Source organism: Thunnus thynnus, chromosome 1 (assembly GCF_963924715.1).
Source record: "Thunnus thynnus chromosome 1, fThuThy2.1, whole genome shotgun sequence".
Taxonomy (NCBI): domain Eukaryota; kingdom Metazoa; phylum Chordata; class Actinopteri; order Scombriformes; family Scombridae; genus Thunnus; species Thunnus thynnus.
The window spans coordinates 11,568,004-11,595,662 of NC_089517.1; the positions used below are offsets into that span (position 1 = coordinate 11,568,004).

Sequence of the window (27,659 nt, forward strand, 5' to 3'; positions counted from 1 at the left end):
GTCACTGGAGGTTTACTCTTCACTTACTGATGACTGCACACACCTTCCAGGTTTACAGGATAACCACTTGTTCACTGGCATATTTGTTTGTCGCCAACATTTGTCTGAATTTTAGCATTTTCTAGCAGCCACACACCAATAATCCTGGATAATATGTAGCAAACATCAACATCTCCATATGCATAGTCTTTGTTTAACAGACAGGTTTGCAGTTTTTCCACAAACTGCCAGACGATTGTTTGTCTCCAGGGCTGTTAAGAAAACCTGTCTGCCATCATTCTTCGGTTGCAAAGATGACATTAATAAACACTGATGTGCAATCAGCAACAAGACAGCGAGGAGACGTCTGAGCTGTCTGCGGTTTCACACAAGAGAGCTCGCTAACAGCGGCCGTATCGATCCACATGCACTCCGAGCAGTTAAGTGACAAAACACTGTCAAGGCAATGATGATGTGATGAGCGGAGAGGTGTGTGGATTTTGAGGTTGCATGGTTTTTCTCTTGTGATCACTTAAACTGTTTCAGATTTCTGCACTCATGAGATGATTCAGAGCTGGATTATCACCTGAAAGATAAGTGACAACACCCTTTAGATTTGATCTATTCTGTATGGTTTCAATGTGGACTTGTTTTGACTGTATAATTTTAAACAAAAATGTATTAAATGACTCAAAACAAAGCAATCGTCAATCAGTCATCACTGGTGGTCTGATGTCGGCTACTTTAGCCGAATGACCTTCTGTGCATGAATTTCTGTCTGTAAAATTTTACTCCAAATTCAGTCAACACAAAGCTGGATTTAAAGGAACAAGTCAGTAATTTTCATGTTGCAGCCCCTTTGCTACATATCACACATACTTATACCTACTATATCACAGCTACTCATTTTTGCAAAACTTTCAATGCATTGTTTCTACCACATCTTGCATTCATTGGTTTCCACAATTTTCTATACAATCTGGATATTTATGAGGTGGCACAGATAGGATTTTTCTAATTAATCTGCACTTTAATTGCATTCACACACAACAATACGTAACATTTGTAAGAAACTGATGCAGCTTTATGTCCACTAGTACAAAGTTTTCAAAAATCTGCTAAGTGACTTTCAGACTATATAGAAAAGAAACCAATGGTTGCCTGAATATCTAAAAAATGTAAAACTTTCAAATATGCATTTGAAAATGATACGAAAACTGTATCCTATCATTGCACTTTAGAGCTAATACTTGTAAACAGACTGGCATGATCCTTTAAAGGTGCAGTGTGTAAAATTTAGGGCATTTAGCAGAACAAACTTGGCACAAATGGAACATGATATTGATAAGTATGTTTTAATTAGTGTATAATCACCTGAAAATAAGATTCATTGTGTTTTTGTTACCTTAGAATGAGCCCTTTATATCTATAGAGGGAGTGGGTCCTCTTCCATGGAGGCCGCCATGTTGCATCACCATGTTTTTACAGTAGCGCAGAACAGACAAAGCAAACACTGGCTCTAAAGAGGGTAATTTTTTGGGAGTTTTGCGGCCACCGTAGGTTCTCCTACACATTTCGAGGGATGGGTCATTCAGTTTCCTGCAAACTGCAACCTCACCTCTGCTGTAGATGCCACTAAATCCTGCACACTGCACCTTTAAGTGCTCACTCATCCTGTTTGTAGCAAAAAGAGAAAATGTCTTCCATTAATTACCCATCCCTGATGTATTCATTAACATAATTATAACATCATAATCTGGACAGGGATAATTATACGGTGACGGGGTGGAGCTCGAGAGGCAGCGGCAGAATTAGCCCGTTTTCATTCAGTTCACAGTGAGGTCAGCACACACCGCAGCCCTGAAGAAGAAGGCCAAAAACCCTCCTCCACCGCTGCCTGGGATTCATTTCATCGTCTCCATGACTCTGAGTCCTGACAAGGGAAAACAATTAGACAGGAGACTGGGCAGGGGTGTTTTCAGATGAGAAAACCAAAAAAGAGATGGAAGAGAAACATTGTAGGTTTCGGACGAGAAACGCCAGCAGCAACTCTCCCACCCCAACCCCCCCCCCCCCCCCCCCCCCCCCCCCCCATTCTGAATCCTTCCATTGTATCCGAACCACAAATCCCACACTTTGCCTGGAAAAGCAGAGAAGAGACTTGACTGAAATATACATTTGTTTGGGAGGGAATGCCCAGAGCTTTTATAAAAGGTTTCATTATGTTGTTATACAGTATACAAATAAGAGTTTAAAAATTACTCCTACCACGCTCAAAGAGAATCTATGTTACAACAGAACTTGTACTGTCTTAAAATGTGACTGGTTTTGCTACAGTATGACATTTATTTTAAGATCAGGCTGCAAGCTCACTGTAACACAATGCTGCAGTGCTTCATTTTTCTTCAGGAGTGCTTTGTAATCAACCCCTCTTTACTTTTCAAGCTCAAGTTAATTACAGGTTTCAGCGAGCAGCCTGCAGAGGTTCAGGGTCAAAACAAAAATGCCTGACTGCCTGAGCGAGGTGCTGCTGCTTCTTAAACAGACGTCTCGGGGAAAAAGGTTTCTAACTGCCTCCTAATGCTTACATCGCATTTTCATCTCACTGCTCTTGCTCTTCAGCCTCTTAGTCAAATAGGAGTCTCCATAAATAATTGTGTTGTTGAAAGACTCAAACAGGATGCCATTACGCTATAAACAGAACTTTCTCCTAGCAGAGTTGGTTTGGGCCTGAGTGCCCTGCTGTGGTTTGTTGTGTAATCTCTCAGTTATGCACTTTATTTTCTTACCACTGGCACTGTGACGCCTTTCACTGTTTTCCATTGCCGCTGGTCCCTTTTAACGCCAATAAGATAGTTAAATCTTAATTATGATTTATGCAGTTTGAACTCATTTTTTAAAAAAGTATGCGGTGTATCCTGTATGTAAACTTTTTCCTTTTACACGAACAGCGAAACTTTTGGGTATGAAAGTTCATTCATGAGCTTTGGGAACAGTAAGCATAACAAAATGATCAAAGCTCAGACGTCCTCTTACTAGCTTGTCATAACTTTTAAGTTCGTCAGCGAATAGAGTGCCTTAAAGCTAGGTTTATACTAAACACAAGGGGTTAATGACGTGATTTATAGTTCTGTATCAGGTTATACCTGTTCATAACGCCTTCACAATATTAGACAGATATATCATTAGTAATCAGGCCTTATTGTGCTGTAATTATATCCCTCGCAGTAACTGTGTTTTCATTCTTTCATTCACTTTGTGATATAGAGCAGCATTAGCCTACGCAGGTACTTATAGAACTACAGCTCAGATAACTTCTATTTTGAGACTATTGCAGTACAGTTGCCACGTCTATGTTCCTCCATTCACTGTGACAGAGAAATGATTGCAGTAAGCAGGAAGTTTGAAGTGTAGAGGGCTGAACTAAGATGTGTGTTACTGAGAGGGAGAAGATAACTGAATGGAGAAAACACAAGCAGCCCGAACTGACCAGTCACAGTTCTTGTCATCCCCAAACAGTTAAATTTTTGAGAAGTTTACAGCTTAGTGACATTGGTGACATGCAGGCTCCGAAAGTATGCCGTAAACTATACATTCATGTGTAACTTCACCCACGAGATAAGAACCGGTCACAGCGACGACTGGGAAGGGGTCAAAGCCATTGGCCAGGGGCCCAGTGGACGACTGGGGAAAGTTTGAGGAGGCCATCCTTGAACAGAGACAGGAGTAACAATCTCACACCGATATACCACCACTTGCTATTATGTGACTGTGGTTCCACATGCCATTCACTGAAGAAGACTGTGACATGTGGTTAGAAGCTATTAAGTGGACCTTTGAGCTTCAATTATTTTGTTACACAGCAAAAACTTTGTCTCAGGAAACCAACAAGACCAATTAAAATGTAAATTGCACCACTAGTGCATAAAGGATGTTTGAAAAGTGTTAACGAATAAGCAAATATGGCATATCAAAATATCTTAAAACCTACAAGACCAACAAACAGTCTTTAGAGCCTGTGGTGGATATTCAGTGTTAATTTAATCTTATGTGTCACCCACAAAAATGTCCTTTTTGGCAACACTAATAAATTGAGGTTTGTCCTCACCATCTTATCCACTTATCCACACTCAGCAGCATTTTTCTCCATGTTAATCATGGTTCATGGCAGTTCATACACACAGAACACATTTCAATCATCTTTTAAACCTTAAAAACAGCATCCATTTTGAAACAACTGTGTTTGCTCTGGAAGAAAACAGCCAGGAAAAGTGTTTTTCTTGATAAAACGTTGCTAAATATGCCATTCATCGATGAGGAACTTTGCATGTCGCTGACTTATCAAAGAGCGTCAGGTAAAAGCACTTGAGACCACCAGATAAAGCTTAATTTAATACAAATACTTTATTGACAATGAGTGTATGGCATACTTTTTGATGGAATTGCTAAATCATGAGAACATAGACCAGGTTCGTCTTATTTTTACAGTTTATATTTGCAAAATGATGCTGAGAAACTCTGCAATGCATATATAGAATCAAAAGTGCATATTCTTGTTCCTTTTTATTTTGTCTATATACACATTACACTATACATAAATAATTGCATTGTAAAAATGACTCAAGTATTTACATGTATAATATATTTTATATAATATATAAATTTTATATTAAATCTAGGTAGATTACAATTAGGATACTGGGTCAGGAAACCTCCTGTGTATCTGTGAGAGTGTTTGTGTGCTATCTGTGGTTGTTGAGTAGCACCTCCAGCCAGCACGGGCAGGAGGTGATGAACTGTCTGGAGTAGCAGGGGCCCCATCCTTTAGCAAAACTGATGCGAACACTGTGGGGGTCCCAGGGCCCCTCCTGGCTCTCAGGCTTCACGCCGTGCTCTGCCATCCAGCTGGAGCGCTCATAGTCAAACACCTTGAGGGAAAAGCCCGGCATCACCCTCTTCACGCTCAGCCCTCGAGCACTGGGCGGGTCCAGAGTGGGTGAGTGGACAAACACCGGGTGCTGGCTGCGATTGTACACCCACACTCCATCCGGCTCACGGCTCAGCACGATGCCGAAGCCGATTTTACTGCGTATCTGTTGCACACTGCTGCTGCTGCTGTTCCCTCCACCTCCACGGCTGTGGTGGCCGTGAAGTCCTGATGTGCCGTGGCTGCCTGGGTCGTCACGGCGACTGTGGTAGGCGTTGGCATGGAGCTGGCCGAGGCAGAGGCCTGTTCCCTGAGGTAGGTCATAGAAGATGCTGAGCGAGGGCTCGTAGGCTGGATAAAGGCGACCCACGCGTGTGCGCTGTTCCCAGTAGGCAACGCTGCACCAGTGAGAGCGATGTCCGCCGGAGGTCGAGGAACCAAGGGAGGTACCAGTGTCTGAGGGGAATAAAAGAAGAAGAATCCATGTTTGTATTAGTAAATCTTTACTGCAATTTTTTTACAACTTTTATTTGTCATAAAGGGAGAAGAATGATGTTATCTTAAGGAGGAGGAAGAAGGGAGGATGGGAAAAGAAGTCTTTATGAAAACATGAGCAAACATGCTCTGTCTTTTCTCCATTCTCAGTAGGAGTGGGCGATAACACAAAATTAGTTTTGACACAGTAAGTAATACAGAACACTCAGTATCAATAACTTAATCATTCAAAGCAGATAATGTACTATCATGTAGGGGAGAGCCATGTAGAGCCAGAGCCAACATTAATGGGCTACGTCTAAATTCATTTTCATTATCACCAAATGCTTTAGCAAACAATACATGTTTATTCATACTATTTATGGAATGGAGACAAAGTAAACAAACTTCTGTAGACACGAGTCATGGACAGACAGTGTGTCGCTAACAGGGATTTTGAAGAGCAACAACCAAACCAACATCTAACATTTTCAAGTATGTTAACATGCTGTTTAATGTGCTGCAGCTAAACAGCTAATTAGCTTTCTAAGCTGCTAACTAACGTTAGCGGTGCACTTTTCCCCAGTGAACATTTGTTTGGTGGCTCGTTCAACGAGGCTTTTGTTTATAAGTTTAGATAAGAAGAAAACTTTAGCAGGAAAGCTTTTGTGGGTTGTTTTGGCTCTTGCGTTGTGCAGCCGGCTGCTATCAGGCTCAGTGTGACCGTCTGCTCTGACTATGATTGAACACCATGTTATCACTTTATGCTAGATTTGATTTGCTGTGTCAAGCTTACATAAGTGGATGGTGAAACAGTTATTAATCAAAATGATGTAAAACTAGTGGGTACCATCATGAAATCAAATAATTTTAAAATATAAATTTCTCCCTTTTGGTTTCTGATTTTTCCTCAAAGCAGAACACAGAACAAGTGATTTACAGAGCAAGTATGTGTGCTGTAGTAGACAAAAAAATTTATTTCAGTTGGACCTTTTTAACGGAAAATAGCAAATGTTTACAGTTTTGATGGTCTAAACTAACAAAGTAATTGCAGCATGAACGCAGCAGTATTGATCCTATTCATGCTAGTATCGATGCTCAAAACAAGACTTACAAGCCCACCTCTCGTCTCACACTGTAACTTACTCATGCATTCTTCAAAGCAATGATACATTTTAGCTCACAACAGCAACACGCAGGTCGTAGGAGTTTCAAATTTTTATTCTACCTTGCGAAACAAAATAATTTCTCCCATTGCTTGATGTGCAAACTTCAGTACAAGCTTTGACTTGTAGACGGGTGACAAATTAAACGAAAAAAACAACAACTTAAGTGTCTTAGTAAGGTGTTACGCCACTATGAGCCATAAGAACACCATCAGTGCTCCTGGGAATAGATTCTTCAAGTCTTTACTGGAACTCTATGGGAGGGGTGAACACCATTCCTGCGAAAGATATTCCCTCATTTAGTGTTTTGATGATGGCGTAGGAGAGTGTTGTCTAAAGGTTGAAACGTGCTTCTCCGGGCTGCACGTAGGCGAACGTACATGGGGGTCGTTCTGAGATCCTCGTGGCTGTTTCTTTTATACTTGAACATGTTTTGTTAGCTTTAACGTTTATGTCGTTTTCTTCTTTGCTTTCAACCCCCCCTTCTGACAGGACGGGAGTCAAAGCAAGCAGCTTGACACTCAACTGTATGACGTGTTATCGAGATTTAGGAGGCATGTGTGTCGCCTCCTCTTCGAACCCTTGCTTTACGCATAACACCCTTCTCCGCAGAGGCGTTTCTTTGCAGAAGCATAATTCCAGGTTAGCACGACCAAAAGATCTGTTTACTTTCAAGGCCACAGCAAATAATTCACATCATATTTATACTCTATTTATACTATCAAACCATTCACTGACCCCTTGCCTTGTGCGGAAGCGTCATTTCTTATATTTCTCCATTTATTCAGACTTTTCCTTTAATTTGTCACCCGTCTGTATATTTTGAAAAAGGGGTTAAAACTGTCAACACTGAACAGCCCACTTCCTCCACTGACATCTCTCACCATCTCTCCTCATAACACACTCCTTCAGGTCCAGAGTTAAAGAGGGGAAGGTGGAGGGCAACAGAGAGAGGAGTGGGGGGGAGGCGGAGGGAAGCATTCAGCTCTCTGTCAACCTAGCGCAAGCCCGTGAACCCTTGACCCCCCAGCCCTCATGCTATCAGCTCACATTAACTCCCACACAGAGTGATGCCATTATTTTGTTCCAGAGACTCTACTGACACAGAGGATTTAAAGACCCATGTGCCTGTGGCCCCATTCCTTTCATATTCCAGCGAGCACCCCCTCTTCATCCACCAGGGGCCAGAATGGCTGCCCTCCTCCCATTAACAAGCTGCGTTTGGGTGAAACCAGGACCGAGATTAGGCTAGGTGTGTTATGTTTGCACAGCGGCCATTTTCATTCCGGGGGGGGAGGAGGGGGATGGGTAAAAGAGGGGTGGTACGGGGGCGCTGGGAGGAGAAGGAGGAGGAGGAGATGTGTACGCAAATACAAGCACACACACACATTAGATGATGAGATAGGGCCTCACACATGCACATGTATACACACAAATTGGGCCTTCTGATGCAAACAGTATGACTATAACACACACTCACACACACACACACACACACATACACACACACACACACACAAAATTGCACTTCTCATCTGAGGCCCACGTGTGTCATTAGTGAATTCCGGGCTGGCAACTCCTGCGGTCTGGAGTTTTTACAGCTCTCCAATAAGAGAGCAGGCTGCTCAGCTAGCAGGATCTCTCTCTTTCTCTCCTTCTCTTTCTTTCTCTCTCTCTCTCTCTCTCTCTCTCAAACACACACACACACACACACATACACACACACACACAAACTTACACACTTTTACAAGCCATGCTCTTCCCTGTAATAAGGCAACACAAACATGTCTGGGGAAACACAGGGAGACTTTATGAGCTCACGATCAAATTAATTCCCAAAGAAGACATAAAACAAACTTGGGACTTTTTAGGGTTTTTTAGACATAGTGCACTTTAATTTCTATCATATAATGAAGGGTGCAGCACAGAATCTAGTATTAAATCCTGGCTTTTAAGTTTCTAATGCACTGAGTATTCATATCACAGACAGAGAGAGCATCTAAAGGCCGAATCTCAAGAATATGATGCCAAAAGAAGCTTCAAAAACTTTATCGTTATACTTTGAAGTGACTATTTAACATTTACAAGAGTGTGCTTGTTTGCTCATTTACATGTTTACTTATTTATTCATTTACCATTTATGATTTTATTCTTTTATGTATCATATTTGAGTTTGTTTTCGGTTACTAGGCACTAAGTTTCTCTGTCTGCTTATTTATTTTCTGTTTTTCTTTCGTGTTATCTTACATGTGTAGCTATGTCTATAAACCCATAAAAACACAGACAGCTATATTTCACGTTAAGCATTAGCACCATAGTCCTACAGTGGATTTTTTTTTACTGAGGATTAACTGATATTATGTTAAAAAATATGATAAATCAGTATTTCCACTGTTGTTTGACAGCCCGAGTGGTACAGCATGTCATGTTTAATGTTTCTGGCACAGTCTTTAGTGTCATCATGCTCAGTCTGGCTATCATCCAACTAAAGGTATAATGAGCTTGTGTGAGAACGAGGGAGCGCAGACGAGGAGGGAGGAGGAAGGAGCGGGTGGGCAACGAGCTTCTTCAATGGAATTTTTAAAGACGGGTTCAAACTGGAGGTTATCAGTATGTTTATGTTCGAGCGGAGGAAGTCGAAAACCTCTGTGTGTGCGTGCCTGCTTGTTCATCTGTATGTGAGGGCTGGCAGCAATTACAGCGTCCTGCAAGCATTTAAGCCAACCACCATTTAACAGCTCTGTTTACCAATTAGATAAGTAGCCTTTGTTATTTCATTTCAAAATCACTGTCTCTTAGTGCCAATCTCACCGAAACACCCGGTACACTTCATGGATGTTTTTCTCTAAAGCCTGAACAACAGTGGGGAGGTAAGCTGAATGTATACTTATTGCTACTTGCTGTAATAAAACAACTCAGGACTAGTTTTGTTTTTGGGCTGACACAAAGCAGTGGCAATCAAAGTTCAGAGGTCAGACAGTCAGTTTCCTGCCGGCACCCCACAGAATATTGAACCTGAGCTTCAAACGACAGCACCGCTCATCTTTCCTCTTTCTTGTACTCCTCTGTGTTTTTTTTTTATCTGCTTGAATCATAAATGAATATATGTTTAAGGAATATTTTGGAATTATGGAAAATGTGCTTAATCGCTTTCTTGCAGAAAGTTAGATGAGAAAATTTAGACCAATCTCATGTCTGTGCAATAAATATGAAGCTACAGCCAGCAGCTTAGCTTAGCATAAAGCCAGGAAACAAGGGGAAATGTAAAAAAATTTGCCTGAAGCTCACAAGTTAATATCATATAATATATGATATGTTATATCTTGTTCATTTAATCCGCACAAAAACCAAATTGGAGAAATGAAAAATTAAGGTGTTATGGTGGGAAGTTTCGTGCCAGACTGTCTTTTGACGGGATGCAGGGACTTGCCTGGCAACCTCACAGTGATGACAGGACACTACCACACCTGACAAAGTCAGAGTCAGCCACTTCCTGTGGCGTCATATTTAACAGAAAAAAAGTGAATAATCACATTTCCGAAACTGTTGAACTATTCCTTTAAACTCTCTTCTTTCCCCTTCTCTAGTTGGAGGAGTGGAGGCTCCCTCCTGCCAACCTTAACCTGCACTGAGAGGGAGAAAGTTGGGGAAAAAAGGGGAAGTAAAAGAGTAAAAATGTAAAAAAAAATCTGAGTGAAAGAGGGAGCGGGAAAATGAGAGGGAGAGAGAGAGAGAGAGAGAACCTGCCAAGCATAACCAGCATCCACGGAAAAAAATGAAGGGAGAGAAAGAGACTGTGAGAAAGAGAGGGAGGGAGGGAGACCCTCGTCTTTCATCCAGTGCCAAGGATTAGATTCCCCTCCAGTTATTAGACTCTTCCACTGTGCTGAAAGAAGTGTGTGGGTTGGGGAGAGGGAGTAGGGGAGGTGTAGAGGGGGACAGAGGGACGAGAAGCGAGGATAGAATTCAGCTACTGACCATTGTCGGTCGCCTCTAAGATGCTTTTGTTTTGATTCGACTTCCTCAAATTTCCTCCTAAAGTTCTAAAAAAGTAGGAATAAAATAAAATAAGGGAAGAAAAGAAAACACCCCTCCCTGGCTGCAAATGGTAGGTTCTGTGTTGTTTGAGACAACTATCATTACAGGGCAACTTCAATCCAGCAAGCCACATTTAAGCTGGCGTCTCGACTATCTCTGCCATCAGAGGGCTGCGTTATCGCCAGACATGGGCTTTACAGTCGAACACAACGGGGCTCTCGCTCGCAAACACATAAAAACACACACATTCTTGCACACACACACACACACACACACTCCTTCCTTCTCCCTCTTTTTTCCATTGTGAGGTGGATCTTATGATGTAGCCTGCTGCAGTGTGAAACCAGGCATTTTTCTGTTTCTTGTTTTAATAATACAAATACATTCAATTCCGTACCATCAACCCATTATTTCATATACACATCTGTAGGAATGTTAACATTTGTGTCTGTAAAATTCCTAGGGAAGATGTGTTTGGAAGCTGTTTAGAAGGCTCCTCCAAGAGGAAGAGTGAAAGTAACCAGTTTCCTGCATTTCTGCTGCTACTTCAAAGTGCCAGACAACTCAAGCCAAGGAATTCTCATGTCTTATATCATCCACCGAGATACCAAGAAGCGAAACACATAAAAAACTTCTTAGAAAAATCCTGTTTAGGTGATTTTGATGTTTTCACTTCAGTTCCATGATTACAGCTGAAGAAACTCATCTTTGTGAAGCCCTTAATGAAGGCTGATGTTGCAAACTTTTCATCTGACAGGTGATATGAAATCCAGATTATAAACTGTTGTTTGACATTGTTGACATTTGTTCTTTTGTTTTTTGGTGAAAATTGGTGAGTTTTAAAACTAATCAATCTACATAGGAACCAGCATGATGTTGTCGCTGGCCAAAGAAAATCTGAAAATCATTGGTGATTTTGAATGTTTCAGATAAACTAAGTGTACCTTCTCAAGCTAAAAAAAAACATAAAAACCAAAACCCAATGGATAATGAAAATGATGAAAAATGCATCGTCACAAATGAATAATACATCCAACCACGTTATCAGTGCTCCTCCGGGCAACTGTAGGCCTCAATCTGAGTTCAATTTAATTAAACTCAGAATGAGGAAAACTTCCTAAATGCTGTACAAGTTCCTGCAAAGTGAAATATCGGTTTACGCCCGTCATAATCAGAGACACGTCTACGCCACATCACTGCAGTGAAGATGCAGTCTGGTTTCTTTCTGTTGCACAATAACCTTGCCATTGGAGATCGTGAACACATTTTCTTCTTAAATGCAAGAACAAGCTGCTCTGACTCATACAGTAACCCTGCGTGTCCCTTAAAATTGAAGCAGTACGAAAAAGCACTGAACTTGAACAATGAGAAAGCACTGCAGGGATGCCTCATGTCAGTAAAATATGACAGCTAGCTAATGACTCAGAAGACTCAGTAATGAGTCATTGTATATTTTTGGTTGATAGGATCTGCTTTTGTGATTTTTAGGGGTGGACCTTCCTGTTTGGTGGTATGTAGAAGTTGCTAAATGTCCTCCTTCATATATGTCTATCAATATGTCTATGTCTATATGCCTATGTATATCAGTCCGTCTATAAATTTTGTCATCCTGTGTTTCCATGCTGCATTTCAGTTATATTGCATCTCCGTCCGTCCTAAAGACAGATCCCTCCTCTGTTTCGCTCTTCCTGAGCTTTCTTCAAATTTTTCCATTAAAGGTGCTTTTGGAAAGTTTTACCTTATCTGACTCATAAGTCCAAGGATAAAGGATGTTGTATTGTTGTACATATTGTAAAGCCCCCTGCAGGCAAATATTGGGCTATACAAATAAAACTGACTTCACTTCACTTGACCTGAATTTATCTAATAAATAGAACCTGACAGGCTGATTGTACTGTGTGTTATTGTGAGGGGTCCTGAACTGGTCTAACTGTTAGTATCTTGAAGCAGGTTTAGTTTCTGCAACTGTTTTAAATGCAACTTAACCAACAGAGCCAGAGGATGGTGGGACTGAAGCCTTAATTATCCTTCCCACAGTAACAACAAAGTGATTTATTGTTCTGCTTTGGCTCTACCTCTTGACTGTTGTAGCACCGGCGTAAAAGATGATTGTCTGGTCGGTCGCTGTGCATTCCCACTCAACCTGATGTAATCACATTCACGTTCGATCACGCTCAAAAACAAAGGAGGCAAAGTGTGCACTGAAAATTTCTTTGCTAGATGAGAATGAGCTAATCTGTGTAGCGTTTTTTGATAAGAGTAAAGAAAGATTACTGTCTGCTCCATGTTGTCTTCACTATCAACAAACACTACCATTAGCTACAGTTCATGTGGTGACTGTAAAACCAGTGTAGCCTCTATACAACACATGTGGTTGTATTTTGAGGAGGTGCCCGTGTTTACCTACAGAAGCACCAGAGACACATCTACACGATACAGGTATCATACAGACAGAAATCAGACTTAGCTCACCGCTTCGAGAGGACAAATATGCCATCATATTTTAGCTTTAATCATAACTAACCTTTAGTTTTTTTTTGTACCTTTAAGTAAGATTATTTCAATCTGATTAGAGACAGAAAAGCAGAGACAGACACAGAGAGGCAGAGCTCGCTGTAGTTGACAAACCTCCCCTCCCAACACATTCCTGGACAGGCCCTCTTCCTCGACACTTCCTCCCCCCGCTCAGCCAGTCACAGGGGTCAAGTTGACAAGTCTCTCATTGAGTCTCACGTGATCCGACTATATGGCCTTCACTCCTCGCTACATAATTACACACATTTATTGGTGGAATCGATCGATTTATTCCACTATGAAGAAATATTTATGAAATTCCTACTTAAACTTAATTTGGGTGAATTTGAAAGTAGCAGCAGTAAAAATAAAAAATCACTAAACTTAACAAACACGGTCAGGAGGAAACACAAGAACTGTGAGACTTGCACTAATTTGACAGATATACTTGAGAAAATTAGCAGAAGTGTGAACATGTTTACCATCTGCCACATTCTCCATATCTTTAAGACTTGTGAAATTGTGTGTTGCTATTTAAGAAAGCGTGTGCAAGCAACATAGTAAATGAACATTTTGAACATTTATTTCATGTTGAAAGAAATGTGTTGAGAAATAATCATTTTTGTTTTTGTTCGTATGACATTTAAACACTTTTATGAACTGAAATTGGTACGAAATAAATCACCTGGCACCTGATTTTTTGCGTCTGTAAATCACAAAAAATTGCGACAAAAAAAGAAAAACACTACTATTGAATACTTGTATCCTTATTTGTATCAAATGCAATATTGTAGAACATAATTTTGGAACATTTTACGATACAGTACAAAAAGTAGTTACAAAGGACCAAAAAACAAATCAGTAACAACCTCATAATCAATGAATCGCTAATAAGAAGTTCCTCAATGAATCTGAATCAAGGACTATATAGAAGATTATTATCAAGAAGATGAACTGCTGTGTACCTTATTGTAAAGTGTTACCTTATAAATCAAAAAAATTAATGGGAATCACTATTGTATCTGTACTATATACTATTGTGTATGTTCTAATCATACAGGTTTCAGACTGAATAGCAGTGTCATCAGAAACTTGATCATACACTTCAGTTAGATCACTTTTGAACCAAAGTGGTAGCATATCTAAAAGAAAAAAGAAAGAAATTAGGGAGAGTAACATTATTGAAAAGCATCAAACATGATTGTAATTCACGATGCAAAGACAATGAGTAGGTAGTTTTTGAGTAAGAATTAAATTATGATCAAAAGCTCTGTGTGTGTGTGTGTGTGTGTGTGTGTGTGTGTGTGTGTGAAAGAGTGTGTATGTGGTCTTACATTTTTCAGTAAGAGTGAATATTGTATTATGTCTGTGTGTCAGTGTGGGACTTATTGAGCAGCAAGTTTCCAGTATCATGGGTGAATGCTTATGAACACACACAAACACACACACACACACACACACACACACACACACACAATGCCCTCCCTAAAAACAGGGAGCTACAACGCCTGAAAACAAGGTGAATGCCGCTTCCCTCAAATAAACAAATAAAGCCTTAACTAACTGCCTTCACAGTGCACAGCACAGGCGACAGCTTCCTACATTTCACAGAGTCAGAGCCTGTCGACATCTGCAAAGAATCTTTAGGTTCAGCAGCATGGCAGGATTCCATTAAAAGCCAAATTGCGAGTTGGCAAAAACTCTGAGGGAACAACGGAAAGCCACAGTCAGTCCTGTAATTTAAACCTTATTTTAAATTGTGATGGCCTGACAACATGGACTGAAGTAAAAGAGAGAAAGAATAAGAGTTATAAAGACAGTGAGAGAGAGAGAGAGAAGGAAGGAAGAGATCAAAAGAGGGTGTACAAACAATAAAAGGCAGAAGTAAAATGAACTGACAAAGAAGAGTAAAAGTGGACTAAAAGAAAAAAAAGGAAAAAAGATGAAGGGGATACTGAAAGAAGGGAGAAAAGCTAATCAGAACATCATTGATATGACAAAAAAGACAATCTGCTTATGATGTGTAAGACCTCTTAAATACATGCAAATCCAGTGGGACCTACAAGTTGTAAATGTCTTGAAACATGCTTCTGCATCTGCGAGTCTGAAAACACTTTTTTTTGTATCTGCCTGCAAACTGCACACAGTGTCGATGGAAATGCAATGAATCAGCATTGCATCTACGAAGCCAGAACGTAGGAAGATCAAACACAGAAATCCCGGAAAATAAATCTAATGAAGAAAATATTTAAAAATAGGGAATAAATAATATGTGCTTTTGCTTCTTTCCTTCAGTTCCAAGTTGGCCAAACCGCAGTAATACGGAAATCCTTTCCTGCTCAACCAATCATCATCTGTTTGAAGCATGAGGACCTCAGATACCCTCAAGCACTTGCAGAATAAGTAAGCACTGTAGAGGTATGCATGCTGACTGTCTTCAAGCTACAATTTGCCCAGAAAATCAATCTGTGCATCTGTACACAAAGATGTTTACACATTTCTTCACTGACAGACGTTTCAGCATGAAAACCTCAAGAGGTGACGAGACTCCATCAGCTCGGAGTTTTAAGATTATTTGTACATGTAATGATTAAATACAGGAGATAAAAATATATCATAGATTTTTAAAGTTGATTGAAGACAAACCAGTCAGACAATGAAATGAGAGAATGAGATAAGTAAACTGAAATGAAATAACAACACAGTTCGAACTCGAAAACAGTAAAACTGCGATTGAAATTGCCTCATTCAGAATTACAGTTTTTAAGACTTATGAATAAACTACACAATATAAACCTTTTCTAAATGTTTTGTCAACAGCGTGAGCAAGGAAAAGTTACCTTTTTTGGTTTAATTGGGTAACCCCGTCTCCTCAAAATTACGTCATATGCAGTAAATATCTTTGGCTAGGAACGTAATACTGGCTGAATTACATTTTCTCTCAAAATACTAAGAAAATGTTGTTAAATAAAGGATTTGGCAAGTTGCAAAAATGTTAATCCTGAACGTATGAGTGAAATGTTCAGAGACAAAATATCTGATCTTGCAGTAAAATATCCACTGGTACAAACTCCAGCATCATTAAACTTTTTATGGTTATGTTTAGGCGCTGGCAGCACTTAAAGTTAGGGAAAGATCATGGTCTTGGTTTAATACAGCCAAAAAAAAGAATGCAGTGACTTGAAGCAGCTAGTTTATTATCATTTAAATGAAATCACAATCATTCAATAACCTTAACCAAAGTGCTTTTGTTCCCTAAATCTAAACACACACACAGGACTCAGGATGTGAACCCCGGTCTCTGGTGCCTGCATCTTGTATGACTGCCATCCACCCCGACCTCCTCCTTCTGACCTCAGAGTGATATATAAATATAATGCTTAATTAATTTTAAAAAAAAACATTGCCTGTGAGCATAATCCAGGCAGCGCTTACGTTTGCCAATGCAACATAATTGGGAAAACAGTTGAGTTGTATAAAAACATAATTTCTAGGGGGACAGGATTGAAATTGGAGACACTGTTTCATGATGAGGGTCTTGTCTTTGGCAATGTTGGTCTTCCGATCGGTCGGTCCACTTTGGTCCAGACTGAAATATCCTAACATCTTTTGGGAAGACTGCCATGAAATTTGGTACGGATATTCATGTCCCTCACAGGATGAATCGGAATAACTTTTCATATCCTGTAGCTCCATCATCAGGTCAACATTTTGACTTGACCTTTTGTTTATGACCCAATTCCTGCACAACTCATGACATTCCCATCAGCTGTACTTTGTTTAGTGCTACTATCAAGACTACTAGCTACACTAAGATAGTGAACATGGTAAACATTTAATCTGCTAAACTTCAGCATGTTAGCATTATCACTGTCATTGTGTTAACATTGCCTAAGTACGGGCTCACTGAGCCGCTATCATGGCTGTAGACTCTTGTTTTATTGTGCATGAAACAAACGTGATTGACAGGGATGAATGAACTTAAATTGTTAAATCTCAACTTACCGTTAATCAAAATACATTACCAAAGAATACCCACATCATCTATAATTCCTTGAATATATATTCCCTTATATTCCCTTCCTCTCGCCCCGCCCTCATGACTTTCAGAACAATGCATCTACCTTCCTGCTGATCTATTCTTTCATTTTTCATTTGTTGATTAGCTGTTCATTTTCAGGTCAAAACATTATGGTTTGGGAAATATAATGAGTTGCACTTGCTTGGTGGTCATTTTGGAAAATCAAGTATCCACCATTACTCTACCGCTGCTGTGCTTTAAAGTTACTCTAGATAATAACAGTGTCAACATTCTGCCATTTAGCATAAAATGTGAAAAAAAAAAAAAAAACTTCAAAAACCCCACTAAACCACCGTCAACATAAAAGTCTGTGAGTGAGTGGTGGCTCCGCGTCCTCACCCTTCTTGTAGTGAAAAAGAGCCGTGATGGAAAATATTTGAGGAAATGGCAAATGGTTAATGGGCCAGCACTTGATGTTGAATTCCATAGTCTAATGTGTCTCAGTCAGGCATAAGAGCAAGTGTTGTACGCGCGCCAGCAAACAGGCTGGAGGTTCAGGTCACTGAGAGGACCCATCCAGACTTAGACGGATAGATTCTCGCTGGACGCGGTAGAATGTGGGTGTTTACTTTTTTGTCTTTGCACTATTTTTACATCTCAAGACTTTGGTGCATTATTGATATCTCAGAAATCAATTCTTCCTTGGATCCTGAAAAGGTATCTCATTTAAAATTCATGCTCCTGTGAGACAAATCTTTACTTTAGAGTCGTATAGCCTCAGTAGATCATTTACAAAACCTTGTGTCAACCTGGACTGACCTGGAACGCTTTATGAACCAAGCTCACTAAAACAGCATGGTGCAGTCCCTCTCTTAAAACTGTCCTCCAAACTTCCAAGAATGTCGGCTCCGCTCTGCGTTTCTTAAGTATTAACGGCGATATGTTCAAACATGTATCAGATGTCACTCTCCAGAGTCAGACCCCCTTATCCCCCCTCCCACCTCTTTCACTCCAAGACCCTACTCCCCCTCACCTTCCCAATTTCCCAACATTCCTGGGCCGTGCCCCATCAGTCAAAGGGCCAATTCATGGGGTTAATGCTGCAGCGAGTGCAGACAGGGCTTTGAGACAGGATGTTTGGCTGATACCTTGCTCTGCTTAAGCAAATAAGCCACCAAAATATGATTACTGAGGGCAGAGAGGGAGCAGTCTTCTTGTCTTACTTCAGTGCATCCAGGCCATACTAATGTCCGCTAAGTATCATTGCTTCACTTGTTTCCACATGTTGGAAAACCAGAGCCCTGATGACAAGAGGGTGGACAACTGCTTGACAACTCTAGTGATGTTTCTCAATTTATTTGTCCTTCTAGGCTTGTGATCCTTCAAAATCAAAAGGATGCTTTCTGTAAAAAAAGAACTGCTAGTAAAAAAACAAGACTACATCTTCAGTTATGCTAGCAGCAACATCAGGCTGTAATTCTCATTACACACCCGGAAACAAAGATGGAGACTTTGTTATTCTTAGATCTTTACCACTCATGGAGCAAAAATGTCCAATCTGGTCTGAGTTTGTGCCAGAGGAAAGCCCATGGAGTAAATCAAAAGGTTATTTTATGACATTGTGTGTCACATTCGCTTCCAATCTGAATCTGAATCTATTACATACAGACCGCAAATATGAGCAGATGAGCTGGAACAACCCTTAATGTCAGCCTTCTCGTATTATCTAGTAATTATGGGGGGATTTCTGCCAATATTATATCTCCTACTCGGGGGGAAAGAAGTAAAGAAGTATCAAAAAGAAGATGCAATTCAGTGGAAATAAAATTCAATATTCACACTAATATAATTGATTCAGATAGAGAAGTTAACTAATGTACCCAGTTAAATGCAACTCAGCCTGATAATGATGGGCTGGTAATATGTTATACATTAATGGCATATCAACATGTATGTCAACGACTCTTGTATGTTAACATGGTTACATTTAGCATATGTAGCGCTACAGTACAACAAATCGATATGCTAATGTTAGAATGGCAGCATTAGCTTAATAATTAGACTCAGACACCTCATTCATTCAGTATGATATTATGTTCATGTTAGCTGTTTTTTGTTTGGGAGGTGGGTTATGTTCTTTCAGTGATGTTTCAGTCCCATCAGCGTCTTTTTCACGTCGCCAGAGAAGCTGCTGTAGCAGTTACTTACAACAACCTGTCAGCAGAGACGATCTCATCCATGCTTGTCGCTATATTGGGGTGTTTTATTTCTGTTGTTATTCTTCGTGGATGTACCTGGATAGCTATGTTACGTCCCCGTTATTAAAGCTGCCTACTGGCCGAAACAGCCATCAATGAGCACATTGCCACAGGGATCAAACAAATCAGAAATGTGGACGGTGGTTCAGAGGTCTGGAAGTCAAAATATGTTAACATTGTATGTTAGCTTTCATCTCAAAGTCTGTCATGAAATTAGATTTTTGTACAAGTGGATATTTTGACCCGTTTGTCAAAGTTGTATATTTCAGTTTGGGCCAAAGTGTTTTGAACCAATACACCAACCAACCATTAGTGTTAACCTAAAGCCACATCACTTATAAAATCTGGCAAACAGTGTCCACAATCACAGATTTTGGTGATGCAGGCAAATTTCGTTCCGCGATTTAGTAATTTGTGTATCAGTCACATGATGTGAATCATATATGCTGCAGGAGGATGGGAGCAGAAGTGGAAGGAGCAGAAAATAGCGCTGAATAGTCTAAATATATCTAATTTATACTCTATATATATGCAGTACAGGCCACATTGAATGCAGCAGAGATCTAACTCTTTGTTACGCACCAATCATGAAGGTACGAAAGCAGAACTTTGCCTTCCTTCCAACAAATCGCGTGATTGGTGAGTGTGTTTATATGTGTGCGTGTGTGTGTTTTTGTCCTGATAGAACCCCTATGTGAGTATTCTGAGACGATCTTATCACCAAGTCAGACAGAAATTCCTCCCCGTCTCTCCCTGTCTCTCTCATTCTCACGCACACACACACACACACACGCAAACACACACACAGACACACACACACACACACACACACTGACAATAAGCAGTTGAATGACACGTTTTGTTGGAGTCACAGAGGGATAGTCCAACTCGATATAAGCCTACCAAACCTCCAGTAGACATTTCCTTTTTCAAAGCGGGGCTGTTTGCTGTGGTTTAAAGGGAACGTTAACTGATCGAATGATAAAAGAGGCCAGGGCAAAGGTATGTATGGACCACGCCCTGCTGCTGCTTTTTCTTTAAAGCTAGCTGGTTTAAAAGGAATAATAAAAAAAGATGCTGAAGTGCCAGAGCACATGTTCAATGCTTGTTTTTGTTCTAAAGAAAACATCACAGGCTTTAGATGATATTCCAGAGGATCACCTGCACAAAAAAGACTCATTTACACTTTTGAAAGATCTAACCAACATCAAGGGCTTTTTAAGCTACAGTTCTTTGATACTCGCTTCATGTTCAGCTTATTTCCTGTTATTATACCAGCTGTAGCTCAATAGGAGCGTCTTATAACCTGTCAGAGTTCATGACAAAAACTGCATGCAGATTTCTTCATTACTTCTGTTTAGCCAAGTCTTGTTCTTGCTCATGCTCTTGGCCCGAGATCCAGCTCTCGGCTCCAGTGCTCTGGTGTGGGGGGCAGGGGATCAGAGACCACACACACACGCAGAGTCACACAAACACTTCACACACCACGTCTTCTTGTAAGAAAACTGATCTATTTCTACTTATTTCACCAGGCAGACAATAGGAGGTACCTCCCCTTGCTACTCAGCTCAACCTAAAACTAGACTCTTCACTCAATTGTGACCTTGACTCAACAGACATTTGGATTATTTTCAAGATTCGCTTCCTAAAACACAACTTTGTGTCCTTGTTTTGTCAGTGAAATTAACTTAGAAACACTTAAACAAGTTTGACAGATTTGTTTTCACTTAGAAAGAAAGAAATAATAATCATTATTTGTATTAAAAATGCATGTTAACTCTTAAGTCACAGCCTCAAAAAACATCTAAACAGAGCCATAGCTACCACTGCAGACCCTCTTTATTTTCTGTTTTTTGTGAATTTGGTTTGTTTAATACCATGATTGATTAGATTCTACAATTAAAATCTTACAAATGGTGGGTATTTGATAAGCTGATTCCAGTATTTTTAGACTTAGTGTGTTTAAATTCGACTAACTTTACACCAACGATGATTGGTGTAAAGTTAAAATATTTAAAAAGCGTCAGCATTTCTCACCCAGAATTTTATTTCATGCAGTTTGGAGAATTAAGGCTTCAAATCACTATTTAGACATTGATGTTGGGAAATAAAATGTCCAAAAACTATTCTTGACAAATAAACTGAATATGGTAAAGTAATTAAGGCATCTTCTTTGTTTTGATTTCTGGTCAAAATCTTCTGAGAGTGGTGAGGCATTTTCTAAAATCCTGACTACAGCTATGCCTCTAAACTAACCAAACATGTACAACGACTTGAAAAAAATTGTAAATGAGCAAGTATTTCATCATATGTGATAGAACCTGACAATCACACACGCAATTAAGTCTCATTGGGGCTCCTCAGACAGGTCTGCGATGCCGTGACTACACTACACAGACTTCATAGGTACCCATTCACCTTTCAACACCGTCCACAAGTGAGTCCGGGGAGGCTTGATTGAGTGGGTTTGTGGGTTTCTTCTAACGCTACAAGCACCTCTCCACCCGACCCCAGCACGTAAACAAATAAAGCTCCAGTTTCATCATCTAGAGGGGGCTGTTTCCTGTCCAAACGCACCCCTCAGCCCTCCCTTTCCACATATACACACATGCACACAAAACTCTACACCTCAGCCTCATCAGAGCCGCTCAGCTCCCCCGCCCCCAAAATGCCAGCCTCTTTCCACTGCTCAATTGCCGAGAGGAATGGAGGGATTTGAGGGAAGAAAGAGGGAAAGAGGGGGATGGGTGGTTCCAGAGGCAAAGGGGATTGGGAGTATGCACGGGGATCTTATTGCAGCTTCGTCCCAGCGAAATATTTTGCTGTGGAGAAAGCGTACAGAGGGAGAAAGACAGACAGAAAGGCTACACTGCTGCGGCATCTAGATAGCGAGAGACCCCAGACCCCCACCGAGCCCTCCATGCCTCTCGGACAATAGAAGCTTTATGCTGTGGAGTTTTTGGTTGTCTTAACAACCTTTGAAAATAGGAAGGAAAGCACAACATAATAACGCCAGTAAATGCAATTTAGCCTTTTATGTAAACATTCATGGAGAGGACATAAGTGAGCTACGTGCGTTTGCATGCATGAGTGTGTGAGTCTGTAAATGCACACACACACACACACATACATGTCATGCAAATAAAAACTTTTTTCTTGTTGGAAAAGTTTCCTGTTCTGGAATACAAATCATGCTCATCTGAAGCAAACATCTGCCTGGTCACAATGTTTATGTCCTGCTGCAATGATAAATAATTCAAGTTACTCACCTGTGTAGTCTCTTGGCGTAATGTGAGGCGGGTTGGAGAAGAGGGGCAGCACAGTTTCAGTGTAAGACAGAGTAGAGTCTGGTAAATGTGGGAAAAAAGGACAAACATACAGTAGAAGAGTGAGACTGGTGCTGTAACAAGTAGTTGATGAATCGAAGTTTGATAATCACTTTCTCATTTATCAAACATGATGCCAAACATTCTCTGGTTTTCTCTGCTTTACATTATTACAAGTTGAATATGTTTAGGTTATGGACATCCCCTTAGGCTCTGGAGAGCTGTGTTTGTCACTACTTTCTGACATAATTAATTGAAAGACTAATCATCAGATATATCGATAATGAAAACAATCATTAGTCGCAGCCCTAATCATTAGTTCCAGATCCTGGAACAGACAGCTTGTATGCAAAAACAGAGGCTCCGTATTATCAACTCTAGGTGTCATCAAAGGGAAGATGATCACAGGTAAATCCCGACAAACAGCGTCACTTCCAACACAAGCAGTAATCTGTGTTTTCAATCTAAAAATACGATGATGACGACACCCTCTGTGTCATTCACTTGCCATTTTTCCAAAACTCACCCAGTGGCTTGTGTTCATCTGAACGGGACACAGAGTATGGGGGAGGAGGTGATTCTGGAAAATACAACAAAAATGAGAAAAATTAAAGGCTGTATGATCGTAATCCTCAATTATCAACTGATCTGCATCATGTGGTTTTGCTTCATTAAACAATCAAATGTTTATATCAAAGCCTGGCAGCTGTTGATTGATCGCTTTGTTTGAAAAGCTCACAGTTGCATCACTGTAAACATATCTGTACAACTTAATTTAAACCTGCAAGTACTTCAGCCCACTGTATCTTTATTTATTTTAAGAACTGTATTTGATTCACAGAGTTTTTGACTGATCTATTTATCCTCTGCTTGTCCTGCATCATCAGACAGTTTCATTCACACATATACACACACACACAGACACACAGGAGGACTTCTGTGCAAAGCAGCACTGTAAATAAGCTAAGTAATGCTGCAGCAGCAGGGATAGTCCCTCCAGTGCAGAGTGGACATGGGTTTGTGGCTGCGGCCCCTTTAAGAGCGGAGCCAGTAATTGCCGGAGTCCTCAGTCAGTCAGATACCCAGCGAGTCAGTCTGGCGCCAGCACTATGCAAACTGTATATTATCGGCACTCCTTCACCTAAATAACAAGAGGAGGACCTCCTTGTCAGAGAAAAAAGAGCCTAAGTGCAACTTGAGAGCGACCTTCAATTGGATGATGTGGGAAGCAAAGTTTTGCGCAGATTTAAATAAGTGTGTAATGTGTTTGGAATGTCGAGAGGATATCAAAGAAATGGTGGACCAAAGCAAGAGCAGAGTTATGAAATAAAACTGTAGGGCAGGCAATAAAAACACAAGAGAAGTATGTGTGAGTGTAGCCCAATAACATTTGTTCTCAAGGGTGTTGCTGCATTTTGAGTTTCAATATGATTATGATCACTTAACACGCGTGTAAAATATGCTGGATGACTTCATCAGAAACAATTGAATCAAGAGGAATAACTGAATAACCGTGACTGTGACGTTGTTCAACACTTAAATCAACATATGTCTTGAGCTGCAGGCCTCAGAAAAAAACAACAACTTATAAACACTCTGGTTTATTGTAAATTCCCATTAATTTCACGCTATCTTGTGTGAGCCATTAATCTTTAGATTGCACAAAGGCTGTTTATGAGATTAAGTTAAATCTCAAGGCCCTCAACCTGACTTTGGTACGCAATGGTTCTCAAAGTGGGGTCCCAAAAGCTTCTTGGGGGAGTCCCAGGGGCCCCTCAGAGAAGACTTGTGATGGCTTGATTTGAGTGATGTTAAACGTGGAGGAGGTTGACAGAGCAGCATGAAGATATTTACCCTGAATAATGTCCTCTCATCTTCCCTGTCACCTATAGCCCACATCTAATCAGCTGCAATTTAAAAGGTCTTTTCTAAGGGTAAAGGTCCCCTGAGGATCTGATCTAGCCCCCACCCCCCGCCCCTGGTGTCCTTACCTGGCCCACACAAGCGGCTGTAGTGATAGGGGTTGCAGCACACTTTCGCGCTGTCCACTGCGCCGAAGCTCTGGCAGTGGCACAGCGCTTTGAGCCGAGCTGAGAGCGGCAGGTCGCTCCAGCGGTACAGTCTGCACAGGAGATACTGTGGAGAGATGTGATGAGCATCGAGCCGCAGCTCAGTGCTCGGCACCATGACGCACTCGCTCGGTATCCCTCCTTTGGTCTCTACAGCCTTCACCAAGGCGTCCAGACATCTCTCCTTGAGTCTCTTCAGAAAAGCATGAGCAGTGCTCGCGAGTTCCTCCTCCAGCGCCCCGTGCCTTGGTGAGCACTGACAAGGCCCCCCTCCGTCTTTTCTCGGGGCCCAATATGGGCTCCGAGGTCTGAGATCCCATTCCCCAAACAAACAACACGTCACCGTCCTACTGTCGCCCTCCTGTCCCCGCCGGGAGCCTCTGTGCTCCGGGACGCACATGGCACCCCGGTCATCGTCAGGTTGCTCCTCTTCCTCCCTCTCCGCGCTCTCCGTCAGCTCTCCAGCCTCCCCAATGAGTCCCGCAGCCGGGTCAGTGTGTGTCACCGACCGCTGCTCATGTCTGTGGAGCTTTCCTGAGTTTCTGCCACACGGACCGTTCCGTCCTCCCTCACCTCGTCTGCTTCCATCCCGCCCGTCGCTCTCGGTGACCAGACGGCTTCTCCAGAGTCGCCGTACAAGACCTGAGCGTTTCGACTTGAACATACGACAACCTAGACAGTTTTGGATGTGTCGTGTCGGTCCCGTCCGGGTCTCGGGAGATGCCACATCGATTTAGACTCGTCGCGCAAGACCTGGGGATTGTGCACGGTGCGCACAACATGCGCAGCCGGTGGTCACCGTTTTGTGGCTATCCCGCAGCATTAGAAGACAATATTCACTCATGTGTTGCGTTAAACATCACCAACCGTCTGGAGAAGGAGAAGGCTACACACAGTCACTGTTCAGTGACCTGCTGTCGCCAACTCAATTAAGCCACAACTTTTGCCAGCTCTCTCACAAAACCCTCAAGTCCCCAACACTGTGGAGATCCCGCACACAATCCCCAAACCATAGTTAGACCACTCAGGCTGCAGTATCAGTTTACATTAACTAAACAGCAACATGCGCATCAGGACGCATACATCCAAGAGTTTTCCAGAGTTTCTCCTTCAGTTTTTGGGTGCCCCTCGATCCTTAAAACCTTTCCTTCACCCCCAAAATAAATCCTCACTAGACTGAAATCCCGGTGTTTTCTTTCACTGTCGTGGAAGTTGTAATCCCGCTGCAGAGTCCCGGGATGAAGCCGGGATGGTCGGGGACTCCGGTGCCAAACTCCGCGCTGAGAAGTTGTTTTAAAGAGAGCTGGAATTACTCCACTCTCCACTCCCCTGCAAGTCCTTCTCGGACTCACACACACACACACACAAACACACACACACACACACACACACAGAGCCACACGCACACATGCTCCCGCACACACACACACACACACACACACACACACATACACACTACAGTCAAGCCTGCCAGAATAAAACCCGGCTATTACTTTCAAAATAAAAGCCTTTTTGGTGAATATACTCTGAAAACTTGGGAGGAGAATGAAAAACAACTGTTGATGCAAAATTAATTGATAGGTTACATGTAACACAGTAAGGCTCACTGCACATGAAGCTCCAAAATACACAAGAAGGCTTTTTAAATGCTAATTTGCAAGTGGTTCATTTTACTGATTTAATTTCCCAGAAATTTCTAAGGAAGAAAAACTGTTATTTGGTACAGATAATAAGAGAAATCATTTTTTTACTTGAATAAGTGGCTTCAATTACACTAAATAGTTATTCTTTATTCATATTGGTAAATTATTTGCCTGTCTGGTCAGTGTTACATTTCTGCATGCCCTGACCTGCTGTTTACTGACTAATTGACTAATTGGTAATGTAACACTGTTCATTTTTCAATAATTAGTAGGCTACCAAATGGCATATAGGCTAATTGATAAGCTAAGCTAAATGATGTAAAGGATAATTGATAAACTAGGCTAAATGACGTAAAGGCTAATTGACAAGCTAAGCCAAATGACGTTAAGGCTAATTGATAAGCTAAGCTAAATGATGTATAGGTTAATTTATAAGCTAAGGTAAATGACACATAGGCTAATTGATAAGCTGAGTTAATGCAGACAGATGGCGGCACATCAAGACGCAGCAGCCCGGTGCTCCTCCAACCAAAGCTATCTTTTGCTTCCTTTCCTTCTCTCCGAGAACTTTTGTTTCTACCCCAGAGCGATAAATCTCCTGAACCAATCTGCCAAAACACCACAGATTTAGGATTACAAGTTTGCTACTTCACCTGCACCTGTTGATATTTATATTTTACTCCTTCTAGCTCGGTACAGCACACTGAATCTCATAACATGTATAATGATGAAGGTATTCGTTCGTTCTAATTCTTTCCAGGAAACTTTTAAATCAGCGTGTAACTAAATTATCAAAACAATAATCAAGTATGCCATTAGGCAGGCTATTTTAAGTCCAGATGAAACAGCATTTCGAGAGTATCTAACTTCTGCATCGTGACATGTTTTCAAGTGAGACAGGACAGACAGGCGTGTTATGATGAGTCTTAGCTCTTTGCCACTAAAAGTTGATTGATGGGTGGGTGTCATATTATTGGTTGAAACTGGTTGGTTCAAGTCAATGTAAGCACACAATATTTTGTTTTACAGGAAGAAAACATGATTGGATTTTGATTCATTTCATCTCAACTTAAAACACACAGCTGTCAATGTTCACATTTGTCTGATTAGAAGCAGGCTTTTATTTTGAAGCCCACAAACCTCATCCTCACTTTCTTATTCTGTTTATATTGACTCTCTCTCTCTCTCTCTCTCTCTCTCTCTCTCTCTCTCTCTCTCTCTCTCTCTATGTTTCTGTCTCTGTC

General features: G+C 41.1%; 1 protein-coding gene across 1 annotated transcript; it reads right to left on the minus strand.

Moving 5' to 3' along the window:
* Nucleotides 1-4,364: 4,364 nt before the first annotated feature.
* LOC137179580 (mothers against decapentaplegic homolog 6-like) lies at nt 4,365-27,249 on the minus strand. Its single transcript, XM_067584378.1, has 4 exons — nt 24,695-27,249; nt 23,230-23,283; nt 22,647-22,724; nt 4,365-5,362 (listed from the first exon to the last, which is right to left on the minus strand). Exons 1-4 carry the CDS (start codon nt 25,434-25,436, stop codon nt 4,722-4,724), a joined length of 1,515 nt encoding a protein of 504 aa, XP_067440479.1. The 5' UTR covers nt 25,437-27,249; the 3' UTR covers nt 4,365-4,721.
* Nucleotides 27,250-27,659: the final 410 nt, after the last annotated feature.